At 41.5% G+C, this 12,606-nt stretch overlaps 1 protein-coding gene and 1 long non-coding RNA gene across 4 annotated transcripts; one reads left to right on the top strand and one right to left on the bottom strand.

Annotated features, from left to right (window-relative positions):
• Positions 1–396: 396 nt before the first annotated feature.
• On the top strand, positions 397–6,700 carry LOC112292748 (protein ACTIVITY OF BC1 COMPLEX KINASE 7, chloroplastic). The gene is made up of 18 exons (XM_024541546.3): positions 397–776; positions 1,550–1,921; positions 2,042–2,445; positions 2,587–2,730; positions 2,962–3,087; positions 3,321–3,408; positions 3,609–3,702; positions 3,850–3,943; positions 4,132–4,186; positions 4,343–4,434; positions 4,547–4,774; positions 4,958–5,041; positions 5,130–5,214; positions 5,408–5,469; positions 5,657–5,734; positions 5,855–5,959; positions 6,077–6,221; positions 6,422–6,700. The coding sequence occupies exons 2-18, from the start codon at positions 1,597–1,599 to the stop codon at positions 6,493–6,495; spliced, it is 2,283 nt and encodes a 760-aa protein (XP_024397314.1). The 5' UTR covers positions 397–776; positions 1,550–1,596; the 3' UTR covers positions 6,496–6,700.
• On the bottom strand, positions 5,667–12,052 carry LOC141046254 (uncharacterized). 3 transcript variants are annotated; one of them, XR_016506618.1, is made up of 6 exons: positions 11,603–12,051; positions 10,524–11,461; positions 10,062–10,123; positions 9,333–9,451; positions 8,102–9,020; positions 5,667–7,352 (listed from the first exon to the last, which is right to left on the bottom strand). It is a non-coding gene; the product is annotated as an uncharacterized LOC141046254 (long non-coding RNA). The 3 variants fall into 3 exon arrangements; XR_016506617.1 differs by having other exon boundaries at positions 8,102–8,424; positions 8,876–9,020; positions 10,062–11,461; positions 11,603–12,049; XR_016506616.1 differs by having other exon boundaries at positions 10,062–11,461; positions 11,603–12,052.
• Positions 12,053–12,606: the final 554 nt, after the last annotated feature.

The following is a 12,606-nucleotide window of genomic DNA, read 5'->3' as shown; positions in this document are numbered from 1 at the left end:
TGTACATGCTAAATAATCGTCTAATTTTATTGTGTTAACATGAGATGGACAGACCGACGAATGTATTGACATATGGATGAATGCGTTTCCAAGAGGCGGGGGATTCTGCTTCCTAGGGTGAGAATGCAGCGGAGCAGTGGTGCTACGGGCAGAGGTGGAAACGGGACGACGAGAGCGTAGCGCGGGTGGCGAGAAGCGGCCCACGTGAGAGCCTGAGTTTATTTCGCCACGCCAGCGACGTGCCCTGCCCCTACCCGTCCTTCCTCCTACCCATTTCCTCCAGACCACGCGCGACACGGCGCTTTGCGAAGCTTGAACCCTGGTTTCGAACCAGGGACCGCGAGCGGGACAGAGCGGGGGGTGTGGGGGGAGGGTGGGAGGTGTGAGAGCGAGGAGTGCCATGGTTTCACTTGGTGCCGCAGTGCGGGAGTACTTTTTCGATCACCGCTGTGTGTGTGTTAGAGTCGTCCAGCGGGCGTTCTGGGCGTCGTCTCAGGGTTGCGTTGCGTAGTGTGCCTCACCTCGAACCCTGCTTCGTTCCGTGCCCATTTCTGTTCCTTTGCGTTCTCCCTTGACCTTCAGTTGGTTTGTGGCACAGTTGGACAAATTCTCTCCATCCGCTACAGTACACGAAGCTGTTCTGTATGCGGTTGTTTTGTCAGTGTTGGACTGCTACTTAGGTTGTGTATGATTCTTTCTGGAGACTTTGTGGACTGGGAGTTCATCGATTTCGAGGAATTCCCGATTGGGGATACAGCAGATTCTAGTCTTGCAAGGTGAGAATTTGATTTTTGATGAACCTGGAAGGTGGTCAAATTTTAGAATTCTGCGACGTTAAGCTGCAGTCGGTCTGGTATTTTTTCAGTTTGGGGAGCGGAACTTGCAGGGTGGAATTTTAAAAGTTTCTAGCACTACAAGGATTATCGGATAGGCAGACAGTGCTAATTGGGTCAAGGCTGTTTATTCCTGGTTTTGAAATTGTCCTTATCCACTGGGCATGTCCAGTTGATTTTACTGAACCAAGTTTCTGTTGTGGGCCCCAATCGTTTGCGTGTGAGTGTGACGTGTGTGAGTAACCCATCAATCAGAATTATCAGAACTTCAACCTTGAAATTTATGAGCTTCACACCAGAGCGGAAGTAGAACTGAACTAGAATTGAATAAGTTGAAGTACACGCCGTGAATGATTGAACCTCAAATGCAATGCTCCCCTCCGCAATTGGTACCAGAAGTGGGATAGCTTCAAGTCTTCAAAGTTTGTAATTAACCCATATGTCCTGAACCTTGAATTAGTGTGATTAAGTAATTTTAGAGTGGTGTACCGGCCGATGACGTATTGGTATTGTTTTATGCCCTCAGGATGCAGAATTGAATTTGTGTATTTAACTATGAAGTGCTTCCGCACATGTTTGGTTGCATGTATGGCCAATTTGAATGAACTGCTGACTCGTGTTACTCAAATCTTCTTTCTTAGCTTTTTTGTTCAAGATCGGCTTCTGCTTTTCAATGGATAAAATCATGTTGACTCACAGGTTTGGTCGCATGACAGGCAATTGATCTGCTGAAGAATAGCGAGCTTGCTGCCTCGAGCTAAAGATGGCGGTTTCGGTGAATGCATATTTGGTCACTTCCCTGACAACGAAATCCTCCCACTTTAACAGTGACTTCGGCAATACTGATTTGCTATTAGGTCAAGGTTTAGGTGGGCTTCGCTTCCCTCCGAAGCGTTTGCATTCTACCAATGGTCGCAAGCGAGGTGAGAAGTGTCACAACGTTAGCGTTCGAAGTGCCGCTGACAATGGCAGCTCTTCTTCCAATGGATCAACCTCACGCATGGTTCCTATCGAAGAGGCTCTTAAGGGCCGCAGCGCCACATTTCTTAGCAGAAGGCCTGTGTCTGAAGCAAAAGGCACCACGAATGGTATATACAATCAACCAAAACAGACAATCAATATTCTTTACGACTTGATTCTAGTAGGCTCTAAGGCAATGTGGTGAAGTTATTGACTGTAGAAAATTTGGGCTTTTCTCTGAACTACAGGAGCAGCGAAGGGTTCAAGCAATGGAACCACCTATGCAAACTCTAACGGCGTTGCAAATAGAGGCAGTAACGGAAGCACTAACGGGAGTACAAACGGAAGGGCCAATTCAGTGGCAATGAGCCGTCAGTTAAATGAGATCTCTATTAGTAAACTGAATCAGAGTATGAGTGCCGATGTGGTGATCCCCAAGATGGGCTCTGTCGCAACAGTTGATGTAGGGAAGCACAATGAGGGGGCTTTCAGAGTGTTACCATCAGATGAAGGGTTTAGTTGGGCGAGGGATGATTACAGTACAACGCAGAGGCAGATTGATGTTTGGAGCTTTGTGCTTACCTTGCGAGCACGGGTTTGGTTTTTGGATTCCAAATGGACCTACCTCGGTGGATTTACAGAGGAGAAACAGGTCAGTGCTGAATTCCTTTTCGTCTCAAAGCTCATTGTAACCAGCGAATCTGTAACCCGCAAGTCTCTGGGAGGCATCAAACGAGAGAAGAACACGAGATTGGACGACTATTTTCATTGACAGTGAGATCCCTATTTGCAGAAAGCACGGCGGAGAAGCTTAGCGGTGTGGGTCAGAGAGAAGATCTTGCAACTAGGACCGACCTTTATCAAGCTCGGACAGCTTTCCTCCACGAGATCAGACCTTTTCCCAGCTGAGATTGTGGAGGAGCTTGCAAAGCTTCAAGTAAATTTCCAGTACTAGGAAACTCAATTCTAGAAGGTTTAGGGTTTAAGGATTAGTGTTGTACGAGTGCTCGGTTCTTTGAAGTGTTTTATTTTAGAGTACACCTTCTGATTCTGTGGTTTTTCTTTTTTTCAATTTTTTGCTTGTTTATAACATACGAAATTGCCACTAGCAAGATCGGATAATATGAGATTATTGCTATAACCGTTATCCTGGTGGTGTGATTCCTAGGACCGAGTACCAGCATTTTCAGCGGGGAAAGCAATGGCCTTCATAGAGAAAGAGCTGGGGGCGCCAGTAGATGCATTGTTTGCAGATTTTGAACGCCAGCCCATAGCTGCAGCAAGTCTTGGACAGGTAAATTTCTCTTTCGAACTTTTGAAGTCTATTGAAGGCTATTAAAGGATTTACCCAATCTAGATTATCTTCCGACGCTCACCAAAATTGAAACTATTTCCTTCATATCAGCTGTTGTGTATCGAAGATGGTGTGATCTTAATGGTAGTTGTTCTAGTATTCTCAACGTGCGATATTTTTGGCATCCTTGCTCCATGAAAACCACCTGATGTTTTGATGGTCTGTATTGGCAGGTTCACAGAGCAATTTTGCCCAATGGAGAGAGAGTTGTAGTAAAAGTTCAAAGACCTGGTCTGAAAAGATTGTTCGACATTGATTTAAGTAAGAAGTTACTCAAAGTTCATCCCAATTACCAAGTTTAGAAACATGTGTTCACACAGAATTTTTGTGCGCGTATTTGAAGTGCAGGAAGTAGGGGTTAATCTCAAGTCTGCCCATATTGTAGGTTTGTACTCTGCATTATATATTGCCTCGCGGTTGACTGGACCAGCGATACTGATGCAGCATTTGATTTTTTACAGATAATCTGAAGGTGATTGCTCAGTATTTCCAAAACAGTGAATCTATGGGAGGCCCTACAAGAGACTGGCTGGGCATCTACGAGGAGTGTGCAACGTAAGTAGATGTGGCTCCATTGGAGGGGTTAGAATTTCCACGCTGTAGAGTGCGGTGGTTTTTGTCGTTTGGTGATAAGTTGATTTTTTATTTCTGCGAATTTCGTATTATGAATTTGACATGGTTGGTTGATTTCTTTATGAACAGGATATTATACCAGGAAATTGATTATCTGAGAGAAGGACGCAATGCAGATAGGTTTAGGCGGGATTTTCGAAAGCAAAAGTGGGTCAGAGTGCCAGTGAGTATTTTTTTCCCTCCTTGGTTCATAATTTCACTGGTTGGATCCACGTATGTGTTAGAAGAGCATCGTATACTTTGACTAGTGCTGTGTTATTACACCTCATACTCATGGTCCCCGGCTTAGTTGCATGAGTTAACTTTTCTGATTCAATCCCTTTTCTGCCTTTGTATGTTTGCGACGTGCAGCAAGTTTTCTGGGATTATGCATCACAAAAGGTGTTGACTCTGGAGTATGTACCCGGTAATATTCTCACTATCCTCATCTAAACCTCTGATGATATTCCAAAAAGCAAGTTAATGGTTTGTATGTTAGGTTGTACTCTAAGTAGCTCAGATGGTCAAGATTTAAGCGACCAGTTGAATTGAATTCGAATTATCAATCTTTCTTTTTGAGCAGGTATTAAAATCAACGATGTTGCGCTGCTGGATGCTGGCGGCTTTGACAAACCAAAGCTTGCCAGGCTTGCCATAGAAGCCTATTTGATACAGGTTTGAAATATCGCATTGCGGTTTTTACTTCTTCTGCATTAAATTTTGTAGAAACTTGGGCCAAAGCTTACGGTTAAGTTGCAATGAACATTCGCATTGTGTCTGTTTACAGATTTTGAGGACAGGGTTCTTCCACGCAGACCCGCATCCTGGTAACTTGGCTGTGGATGCTGACGGCTCACTCATCTATTATGACTTTGGAATGATGGGTGAGATAAAGTCTTTCACACGGGAGAAACTGCTTGAGATGTTCTACGCTGTGTATGAGAAGGATGCAAGGAAAATTATTCAAGCCTTGATTGACCTTGGAGCGCTAGTGCCAACAGGCGACATGGGATCGGTCAGTTCCGAATAGGTTTTTGAAAGTGAAAATAAGTTAGAAGCTTTTTAGCATGGCTGTGTTGGACAATCTTTTTAGATTTTAAAGCACTAATTAATCTCTTTGAACCAGTTTTGCGCATCTTATATCTATTGTTGGGTATGTAAGGAATAGAGAGTAATCAAGTGAACTGATTTTGAACAGGTGCGACGATCAGTGCAATATTTCTTGGATAACTTGATGGACCAGAAGCCTGACCAAGCAGCGACCTTTTCAGCCATTGGAGAGGTGGAAACTTGTCACAAGATCATTCTTGCGATTGTATTCATTACATCATTCTTCATAAGCTGACCTTTTTCTGTGTTGCTGATGTCAGGATTTGTTTGCAATAGCGGTGGATCAACCATTCCGTTTCCCAGCTACTTTCACGTTCGTGCTCCGGGCATTTTCTACACTTGAAGGTTTCTACTTATTTCATACCCTTTCGCTAGCGATGTTGTCTTCAAAGCTTTTATACTAATACATTTTCATGCAAGACAAATTCACGAGTTGGAACTTATGCTTCTCAGTTCGCAAGAATGGGCTACAAAATGCTGAATTTAACATTCTTCTGAAAGCTCGTGATGGCATATGACGCGTCTTGTGAATCGGCAGGAATTGGTAATACGTTGGACCCTGATTTTTCATTTGCAAAGATAGCTGCACCTTATGCCCAGGTAAGAATCAGATCCACGAGGGGCTCATCTGTTCCAGCATGGTTAACATTTGTGGGAACTTTGTGACGGGAATATTGAAAATGTGATTTATGCACTATGTTTCTACTCAACGCCTCAGAAGTGGTTCGACGTTTAAACGGTGCATAATGAATCTCACACTCATCACTGTGCACATGTACTTTTTCAGGAGCTGCTGGACACACGGAACGGGCAGAGAAATGGGTCACGGTATTTTGTTGAGGAATTGCAACGGCAGGCTAATGACGTATGTTCCTGATAACCTATCACAATAGTTCCCTGGTATGTTTTTCTTTTATTTCTTATATCGATCGTAGTTTCCCTCTAACCTTTGTTGCGGAAACAACTACAATTACTTGGGGTGCAGGCAAGGGACGCAACAGTTCAAATGCCTCAGAGAGTGCAACGCGTCGACCAAATTATGCGGCAACTAGAGTCTGGTGACTTGAAGCTACGCGTCAGGAGCCTCGAGGTATCAATCTTTGGTTTTCTTAGTTGAGACTCCACGTATTATTGGTCAGTGGTCAGTGAATCGCTTCACATTCCTCGTTGAAATGTAAAGCTGACATATGGATTGTTTGCCCTATAGGCGGAGAGGGCAGCACGACGAGCATCTGTGATGCAAGAGGCAATCATAAACTCCCTCTTTTCTGTAGGATTAGCCAACATTGGAGTCACATTGAGCACTGCGCAAGGCATCACAGCTGTCTCAAATTCTTCATTTGTTGGAGCTGGTAAGCTATAACATCTGAGAGTCTCTTACTCCCTTTCTTGTGGTCTATCATTCCTCGTAACTGCCTGTAGTTCCTTACCTCCAAGAGTTGAGAAGGTGAGGATAATCATGTAGACTAGGATTTTTTTTTTTTTTTTTTTTTTTTTTTTGCAAAAAACCTGGAAGTACCTATGTCACTCTGTTGTATCTTTGGATGTGCAGGTATCTTTTTGCTACTCTTGGCAAACAATGTTCGCCGCATTCGCAACCTCGACAAGTTTGAGAAGATGTTGTAGCAAGAACAAGCCTCAGCTTTGATGACATTGTAGAAGAATATTAGATGTACACTGTATACTAAAATTATTGGCATACGAAGGCTGCCCTTCAGAGTAGAACGAACCCTTCCATTCTATCAAATGTAATCACCCAACATTGGGCAATCAGCTTATTGTAGCACCCAGTTCATCGAAGTGACGATCTGATGGTGGCAAAATGTTCTCAGCCTTGTATCAAACTCCAATCTTGCGTCGCGCATAGACGAATCCTTCTCGTCAATTCTCTGCACCATGACATTTCTTTCCATTCAATCCCCACCAGACTGGATCAGACTAGTTCGACATTCTCGCTACCATTCGTCTTCTCCGTACCAACATTAAAATCTTCTCCTTTCACCATTTGTCTTCGTGCTCCCGAACTATGTTTCAAATGTTTTCTGAAGCACATGGACACATGTATGAATCTGCGATCCTCCGCGCTCAGATGCTCCCCGCTGTGTCAGCTGCGTGCAGTGAGCATCTTCAGAGGAATCGTTTGTCGCTCTAACATGGCGGAACCGTGGAGGGCATCAGTCTCCACGAGCCAGCAGCAAATCACGTAAACCTCATTGCTCTACCATATTGTTGGATGGATTCGGGGAGATTTCTCAGCACACGCCATCCTAGCATTATCGATCGATATTCTTCGGCGAGATCCGTGTAGCAAAGTTAGCTTTCCCTCTTTAAAAAACCTCCAAATCATAACAATGATCTGGGATCAAAGTTTTGGGCAGAACCTTCAAGGCATACCTCACCCTCTTCAACTCGAAATCTCTCTGCAACAGAACCATCTTTCGAGAAAAATCTTTGCTTAATAGGAATTCGAATGTAATCCTGGGCTGCACATTGTTTCGAGATAGCAAGAATATTATTACAACATAATGTAATTTTTTTGTTGTTTTTGTTCACACACACACTCTCTCTCTCTTTCTATGTATATATAAATATACATAATTTTATGTGTGTGAAGAGAGAGAAATTTGACAAAAGGCAGCAGATTTTTCATCTAAGTATGTGCAAATCTTTGTTTCCCAAAATGAGAGAAGTTGTGAGTAATGAAATTTCACTGCAGTAGAAAACTAGAAGACGTTGCAAAACAATCTTTTTTCCAAGAGGAATTTTGGATGCCAAATGTTGAGTATAACCGAAGTATACATATATATATATATATATATATAATGCACATGCTGTGAGATTTCTAGCTGTAACCATGAACCAACTGCTGACAAATGTATCAATTCCCAAACTGCCAAACAAGTGGGGGAAGATGGTAGCAACCCAAACAAACAGCATAGAGAGAGAGCCAACACACTGAATCTCCAACTCATTGATTCCTCAAGCCCATAGGAAACTGCCAGGTCTCCTATTTTTGTAATTGCTTATTATTTCAATTTTTGAATCCACCTTCACCCCATACATACAAATGGAAGGCCTTGCTTATCTCCCTGCTCTATAAATACTATCTTGTAAGCCTAGCTGAACAGTTCCATGACTATCTTCATCCCCTCCCCCCCCCCAAAATAGAACAGAAATAAATAAGTTTAAAACGGAGGAATGAGAAGAAAAAAGAAAAAGAAAAAACACCCACTTCTTCAAGTTTGACTTGAAAGATGGAATGAACCCATATGATTGGCCAACTTCAACACCCTTTGAGTTGAGTAGGTGGGCCACATGAACTCGCCATGTCTCTTTTCTGAGTCCTCATCGTTTCCATTTTTCTTTTTCTTTCCTTTTATTTTTCTATTCCTTTTTCTTTACTTTTCTTTTTCTATTCCTTTTTCTCTTATGACTCTATTTTTTGCATTAATGTGGAGGATAGGGGTCAAAACAAAGCATCCCACTTCCGGCTATCCACACGTGCACAGGATCTGACCTCACGTGTGGATGGGGATCTGACGGCTGCAGCTTCACCTGAATGACACCATGTATGTGCCTCGGAAGCATTGGCCAAAAGGTGAAGGAAGAATTTTGTTTTTTCAAGTTGAAACATCTTGAAATGATTGAAAATTATATCGCTTTTATAATCTTATTGGAGAAACCAAATTTTGAATCGAGATTTTTGCGGATAAAAGTTCCTTAAATGTTTTTTAAACAAGCATAATTTTTATTAAACAAGAGACCGAATTTTACATTATGACCCAAGATCAAATGGAGATTATTGATGTGCACAATTCACAAATTTAATTCATAAGTTGGATGAGAAGTTGGTCTCAAAGGTTTTATGCTAAGGGTCAAGCTTGGAATCTCAAAAAGTGAATCTTAGAAGAAAACAAATTGTACTCAAAAAGTAAGGTCTTATTTTGCATAACCCTGAGTGCAACAAGTGTATGTTGCACTGTATTTTTTTAAATAAAAAACTCACCTCAATTTTTAATCGTGAACATTTCCTCTCTTTTCTTTCTTCTTTTACTTCTCTTTCACTTTTATTTTCTTTTTCTTTTTCTTTTTACCTTCACCCTTGTCAGGCTCCAAAATAATAAATCCAGTACAATCTAATAATGCTATACCTGTCACATATCAAAGAATATGAACCTGTATTCATGTTTTCCACAAATATCATATCATATCAACTCAATTTGTCGATGCCAATATGCAGCACTGTAGCAACACACCCCTAAAACTTGAATAACCCTAAACCTACACTAACTAACTGACCTTCTTCTCAAGCCTAGATCTCAAGCCAATTCCTTCCCATTGGAAACTAGACTCCCACAATTTCAAATTTCAAATTCAGTCCTCATGGATTCATATCACAACCCTGTTTGGCTGAAACCCTACATCACTAGAGAGCCATTGCAACAAGGTCAAGTCTTTCATACCAATATCTATAATGGATCCATTTATGTGTGAGGACAGAAAATTGGGTTTGTGTGTCCCTTGGAAGAGAGGCTTTAGGGTTGGGCTACTCCCCAAAAGAGGTGTACATCATGTGCATTATCTGCCATGGAATGAACACACACACACACACACACACACTTCCTTTTACTTTTCTCTACTTTTATTCTAATGAAACACCCAGATTAAAGCAGCATCCCAAACCAGACATTCTTTCAAATAATAATAATAATAACAGTTAATCAGTTTTTTTTTTTTTTTTTTTTTTTTTTTTTTCCCCCCACAGACAAAGTGGAATGGGCAAGCAAGCCACCCTTTACCACCCAGGAAATTTCCAACCCATGTTCTACCAATCACAATATTCCAGTAATGAAAAGACAACCCACATAAGCAGGGAAGGAGAAAAACACACACTACACAGAGCCCATTTGCTTATCAATGGCCCATCAAAACAAGGTGGGGACCCCTCTTTGTCTTCTTTGTGTTTATCTATCTATCCCATGGCAACCAAGGGGGGCACCGTCAATGGGCCACTCAGTCAATCAACAACCCAAGACGCACAAAACTGAAGTGGAAAAGGAGATTAATAGTGTGTGCGTTATTGAATGCCACAAAAAGCCATTTGCATCTTTATCCTAATGAACAATGGCTGGCTGAAAGGCCCAGAATTGCTCAACTTGGGGGGAAGGGGGGGGGGCAATGAAGCTTCACACCTGTTTCCATTCCAGCTTCTCTTCACAGTTTCAATGGTTATTTGTTGTGCCCTATGTAATATCTTGTGAGAATGTGAGCAAAAATTAGAATAAAAAAAGAATATAGAATAGTGTAGGGCTTGTGTTTGTAACAGGGCACCCCAATAGAAGAAGATAGGGGATCCCCTATCAATTACTAAAGCCCCTTCCACTCTCCCCCACCACAGATAACCCCACTGGTCACAAATGCAAAAATCATGCATGCAAAACAGGGAATCATGGAACAAAGCCTAGATCACTTTTGAAAAAAATACTCATATTTATGTAACCTTTAGATTATTTTTACAGATATTAGTATTATTATTATTATTATTATTACTACGACTACTACTACTACCACCACTGTAGAGCTTTGAGATTCTAAATAAGCCCAAGGGGGATTTTATGGATGAGTACGCCCCTGGCTTCCTGGAAAATACAAACCTGTGGTACTGCATCATTCATGCCCAGCTTTTAGTTACCCAGGATACCCAGCAGAGCCCCAACCCTAATTTTGGGACCTGGGTAAGGAACTAACTTTGTCCATTTCACTGCACCTGGAACATGCTCAATCATGAAGTGTCAATACAATTGCCAAAATTTGCCTTGTTCAGCAAACCTGCATTAATCAGGACATTCATAATCTGGGGCTTTGGAATTGGCGGGCACTGTTCTCTCATTGTGCACATTGGGTTTCAACTGTCCAACTTCCTCCGGCGAGGGCAACTGGTCTATTATTAGACACTTCCTTCTGTTGAAATAGTTTTCGTGACCGGTATCGTATTCAAAAATTAGAGTAACTGATTCAACTAACTTGTAGGGAGGGTACACACACAGCATGGGCCCTCCCCTGCGGATACTTCCACCGTGCAAGAAAAAAAACGCATATTTTTAGAAATAAACAATTCCATTTCGTGGATCGGAATAAAAATCTATATTCTCGGGCAGGCCAGTCATGACAGTTGAAAGAACATTTTTTTTTTTTCGTTTTTTTAATAGTATTTTGGTAAGATGCCCAACCGTTCGTTGGACGTATTCGCCTCAAGTGGATAAACGAGAATGTTATCCGTATTCGGCCACGTTCATTCATATGTTAGCGTGGACGGACGGATCTGTTGCTCAATTGAAAGGCAGAAAAAAAAAGAGTAGGAGAAGATTGACGGAGAATATTCGTCGGAGTGTCCAATGACAAATGCGTAATATATGTCAGTGCTGCAGAAGGAAGAGTGTGTTGGCTTCCTTGCTCTGCTTTTATTTAGCCGATTTGGACACATCATTTCAAATTTTTTGCTAATAAATTCCATTGATGTCAAATAACTTATGCAACTTGTGGAATGGGAAGTTATTTCTAATGCTGATGTAGTGCAAAATCGGTTCCGGTTCTGCACACCCAAACATTGCTGTGATGATTTGGCATTGTGTTACGACTTGTGTAATTATATAAATAGAAACATAAAAATATACATATATATATATATATATATATACACATGAAGAGAGAGAGAGAGCGAGAGAGAGCCTACTGTTGTTGGGGAATAAATAAATGAATGAGTACAATCCACATACACCAATATTATCAAATATAGCTTTGAATTGAGTTGAATAAAAAGTGGAGGTACTCATTTAATTGTATGCCTAAAACAAAACCTTGGTGCTTGAAATTCAAGGCTGTTGATTGAAACCAAAGTGCACACCAAGTGGAAAATTGTAAAAAACCAACACCTATGTCACTGTTTTGAAGAACAACTTAGTGAAAGACTTGTTTTTCTTTTCTTCTCTTTCTAAACTACCATATTCTGTTCATTATCCATACATATTCATAGCACAAGTGTGTACAATAATAGAAGATGTGACTAATAGTCACACCCTTGGCTGAACACACACTTGACTTCCTGCATCTCATTTACCAATCTGTGACACACCCCTCCATGCTCAACAGTTCTAAGAAAGACATTGATGATCTGGGTTCCTACAGGTACTCACAGTGCAAATAACTGTCCTGGTGAGTTTAGAAAAATGCCTGGGACTAAGTAACTTGGATAACTAACTTACTCATGTATTTGTGTTGGTTCCCATTGAAATTCAGGAGCTCCCAAAGGTTCACAGAGAGGTCTGTTGTTGTTGAGTCAAGGCGCATGGGAAAGCTCAAAAGTACATGACTTTCAGTTGCTTTGCAAGTCTTGGTTCTGTGCATGCAAGCTTGCTGTGTTTGGGTTTGAGCCAATCTAAGGACTGTGTACTGCAGCCAAGCTGTGCAACTTCAGATGCAAAAAGAAAATGGGGCATTCTAGATATCAGGCTCCAAATGCAGACAAATTCTAAAAGTGAGCTACAATTCATCCATCTGTCCTTTCTTTCCATGATGTGCAGTAGAGGTGCAGTCTGTCACACTTTTTTTTTCAAATGAAAATTATACCAATTCTAGATTGTAAATTTTAAAGCAAAAGAGGTGGGTGTCCAGTTCAGGGTTTTTCCAAATTCAAGGTTTCGCAGAGTGTTGCATTATTAGAAGGGCCAGATTCTCCGA

The sequence above is a fragment of the Physcomitrium patens genome, chromosome 15, assembly GCF_059467195.1.
Source record: "Physcomitrium patens ecotype Gransden chromosome 15, ASM5946719v1, whole genome shotgun sequence".
NCBI lineage: Eukaryota > Viridiplantae > Streptophyta > Bryopsida > Funariales > Funariaceae > Physcomitrium > Physcomitrium patens.
This window is presented reverse-complemented; position numbering and strand designations above follow the sequence as displayed.

Excerpts from the sequence above, each read along its gene's own strand:
- LOC112292748 (XM_024541546.3), top strand. The coding sequence starts at position 1,597 with ATGGCGGTTTCGGTGAATGCATATTTGGTCACTTCCCTGACAACGAAA. Across the intron at positions 2,446-2,586 it reads GATTTACAGAGGAGAAACAG|AAAGCACGGCGGAGAAGCTT; the intron begins GTCAGTGCTGAA and ends CCCTATTTGCAG. Across the intron at positions 5,960-6,076 it reads TACGCGTCAGGAGCCTCGAG|GCGGAGAGGGCAGCACGACG; the intron begins GTATCAATCTTT and ends TTTGCCCTATAG.